General features: G+C 63.4%; 1 protein-coding gene across 1 annotated transcript in view; it reads right to left on the bottom strand.

Moving 5' to 3' along the window:
• Positions 1-3,398, bottom strand: part of LOC105821040 (putative protein TPRXL) — a 33,145-nt gene that overhangs the window by 22,897 nt on the left and 6,850 nt on the right. Inside the window, exon 5 of the mRNA XM_012657660.1 lies at positions 2,666-2,856. Within this exon, the coding sequence (XP_012513114.1) occupies positions 2,666-2,856 (191 nt within the window). The remainder of the gene's footprint in view (positions 1-2,665; positions 2,857-3,398) is intronic.

Raw genomic sequence — 3,398 nt, 5'->3', positions numbered from 1 at the left:
CCGACATGGGTACACGCCAACACACCCATTGACATGGGTCATGCCAACACACCCACCGACATGGGTACACATCAACACGTTATTAGTTTCTTTGTTTGCAGTGGAGGGAGCTGAGGCCCAGGGACATCAGGGGTCCCTGAGGGTCACACTGGGCAGTCGGGTGAGAACCGTTTGCCCAGCGCTCCGGGGCTTCGCGGTGGACGCCGCGAGGGGAGTGATACCCTCCTTGGGAGCGAGAGGCTGGGGCTCGGAGCCCAGTGGACCCGCGTCTGGCCCTGCCTGCCCTGCCGTGGGGGACGGGCCGCGAGCCCACATTCCGCGAGTTACCCTCAGTCAGACGCGCTGCGTTCTTGGCCCAGCGGGGCGGGGCCCAGAGGAGATAAGCCGGGCGGGAGGAGGACCTGTCTCTCGGCTCCTGCGGCCCCCCGGGGTACCCCAGGCCCCACTCACTCAGGTTTCCCTCGTAACAGCCCTCTGGTCTCGGCTGCCCATCGCGTCCCCGAGCCCCGGCACGGAGAGGCCCCGTGAAGCCACCTGCGGTGGCTCTGGGCGGATGAAGGGAGCTCTGTTTACCTGGTGGCCCCAACGCCCGGGAACCCGGTCCCCGTGGGAGGCTGTTTGGGCTGAAAGTAGAAATTAAATTCGAGGCGGGTCCAGACAAATTAGTGCACCCCGATAATAGCCGCTGCTTCACGTGCGCGGAGGAGCCAGGCGCGGCGCGAGGTGCCTTCCACGCGTCCTCTTGTCCGATCCTCAAAACATCGCTGTAACGCCAGAGTCACTTCTGCCACGGGGACACTGAGGTGTGACGGCTTACGTGGCTTGCCCACGGTCACGCGGCTAGTAAGTGGCAGAATGTGGATTCGGCCCCAGCTGCATCTGATTCCGGAGCCTAAGGTCGTAACCATGGCGCAGACCGCTGCGCGCCACCGTGCTTGCTCACGCCGACCCCCCGTCCCAGACTCTCGCGTCCCGGATTCAGGGAACACTCGGGGAAGCCAGGACGTCAGACGCCCACACTGTCATCCCCACACCTGCCTGGGATGCCAGGTGTCTCCCCTGGGGAGTGTGGACATGGAGCTGGGGCTGGCAGCTCCTGCGGCTGACTTTCTCCCCGTGGAAGAGGACCCTTTGGGGTCGACAGGGACAGGGGTCGCATGGAGCCGCTTTGGGGCTGGATTCGTTCATCCAATCTCCTCACTCAACAGCCGAATCCACAAGTGTTTACTCAGCACCTACTATGTGCTGAACTCTATGCTAAGGCAGAGATTGCAGCCACCAGTCATGGGTTTGGGGCCTCCCTGCTCCAACAAGACCTTGTGCTGATCCTTAACTAATTCTACCTGCAGAGACCCTGTTTCCAAATAGGTCACATTCCGAGGTTTCGGGTGGCCGTGGATTTTTGGAGGACGCTGTTCGCCCGCTACAGGCGGCGAGTGCTCCAGAAGAGACCTGGCAGGAAGGCCCCTTGCTGCCCGTGGGCGGAGCAGGGGTCTCGTCCAGACCTGCTGTGTGTGCGGCTGGGACTCCCACTGAGGCCATCTGGCCTGGGCAGCCGCCGCAGAGCACCCTAGACTCCGTAAACAGCCCTCACCTTTGACCTTTCTCAGGGGGCCAGAACATCACGGGCCGCCTGGGGGGCCGGGCGCTCTGGCTCCCGCGGGGCCGGGGCCTTTCGGAGGCCTGTCCTCTGACTTACTTTTGCCGGACGACACGCCCAAGTGAGGCCTGAGCGGCGGGGGAATCGCGGGACAATCCGCGTGCCCATCTCATGGGTGGGGCTGCTGAGACCCGGAGCAGCCCGGGGACGTGCTACCAGCCACCAGGGTAGGGGTGGGACATGTGGCATTCTGGACCGCGGGCTGCCCCACCGAGGACCCGCGTGTGTGCTGAGTCAGGGACGGGCTGCACTTAGTGTCTGTCGCCCTCCTCCCAGCGCCCGGAGCGGAGGGCTCACGAACTGAGGAGGTGGGCGCAGCCCGGCGAGGCCGACGCTTGTCCAAGTCGCAGCCATGCTGGGGGCAGGTGCGGGTCCCCCTGCTGCTGTAACAGATGGGGGCACGGTGGCTTCAAACAAATTCACCCCCTACGGTTCCGTAAGTCAGAGTCTGAAACCCCCAGGCCGATTCAGGGAGCAGCGATGTGGGCAGGGCTGGCTCCTTCTGGAGGCTCAAGGGGGAGTCCGCTTCTTGCCTTTTCCAAATTCCAGAGGCCGCCGCTCTCCTGGGCTCGGGCCCCTCCCTCCACTTGCAGAGCCGCAGCGCGCACTGCCCCACCCCTGCTGCACGTCCACACCTCTTTCTGCCTGAGGGGGAGGCTTGTTCAGCCTCCGTGATGACGCTGGGCCCCGGGGCAGCCAGGGTCCTCTCCCGTCCCAGGACCCTGGGCCCGCTCACGTCCACACAGCCCACGGGCCCACAGTCCCAGGTCAGGACGTGTCGTCTTTGGGGCTGTCACTCTGCCCACTCTGGGCAGTCTGGCACGAGTCCCAGCTGCTCTGCCTCCCAAGTTAACGTGGCCATCTCCGGGAAGGGGAAACGAAGGCTCAGAGAGGTGAGGTGACCCACCCAGTCACCTGCTGGGGAGTGGCACGCGGAGGTTTGGGCGGGAGCGGGGCTGCCTTGCCCTCCCCAAGAGCGCTTCTGGCCAAGGGCCTGGCACATACCGGGGCCGACGCTGGGCCCCGTCCAGGTCCTGCGTGGTGGAGCTGCGTGGGCCGCGCCGAGGGACGGGGCGCTGGGAGGGACCCTGGGGAGGCGGCCGGCCTGGCTGGGACCGGGAGAGAAGCACCGGCAGGGAGGCCGCTCTTGGCAGCTGTCGCGGGAGATCGGATTAGAGGGGCCGCTGCGTCTTCTCCTCAATGTGGAAAGTGTTTTCCTTCGTGGCTGGAGCAGGTCTGTGTTTATGGCATTAGCCCCCGGGGCGGGGGATGGGTAGAATGCTCTGGAATAAGGGGTTTGCGAGGGTGAGGCCCGAGACAGGCTGGGGCCACACACAGGGGTGCGTGTAGTGTAGTACAGTGTGTGTGATGTGTCTATCTGCATACGTGTGTGGTGTGTGTATGGTGTGTATTGTGCGTGGTGCATGTGTTTGTGTGTAATGTGTGGCGTGTGTGGTGTGTATGTGGCGTGTGTGGTGTGTGTGGTATGCATGTGGTGTGTATGTGGCATGTGTGGTGTGTGTGGCGTGTGTGGTGTGTATGTGGTGTGCAAGTGGCGTGTATGTGGCGTGTGTGGTGCGCATGTGGTGTTTATGTGACGTGTGTGGTGTGTATGTGGTACGTATGTGGTGTGTATGTGGTGCGTATGTGGTGTGTATGTGGTGTGTATATGGTGTGTATGTGGCATGTATGTGGCGTGTGTGGTGAGTGTGGTGTGTATGTGGTGTGTATGTGGTGT

Source organism: Propithecus coquereli, unplaced genomic scaffold (assembly GCF_000956105.1).
Source record: "Propithecus coquereli isolate 6110/MARCELLA unplaced genomic scaffold, Pcoq_1.0 Scaffold557, whole genome shotgun sequence".
Classification (NCBI taxonomy): Eukaryota; Metazoa; Chordata; class Mammalia; order Primates; family Indriidae; genus Propithecus; species Propithecus coquereli.
The sequence above is the reverse complement of the archived record's forward strand: the minus strand, read 5'-3'. Positions and strand labels throughout refer to the sequence as shown.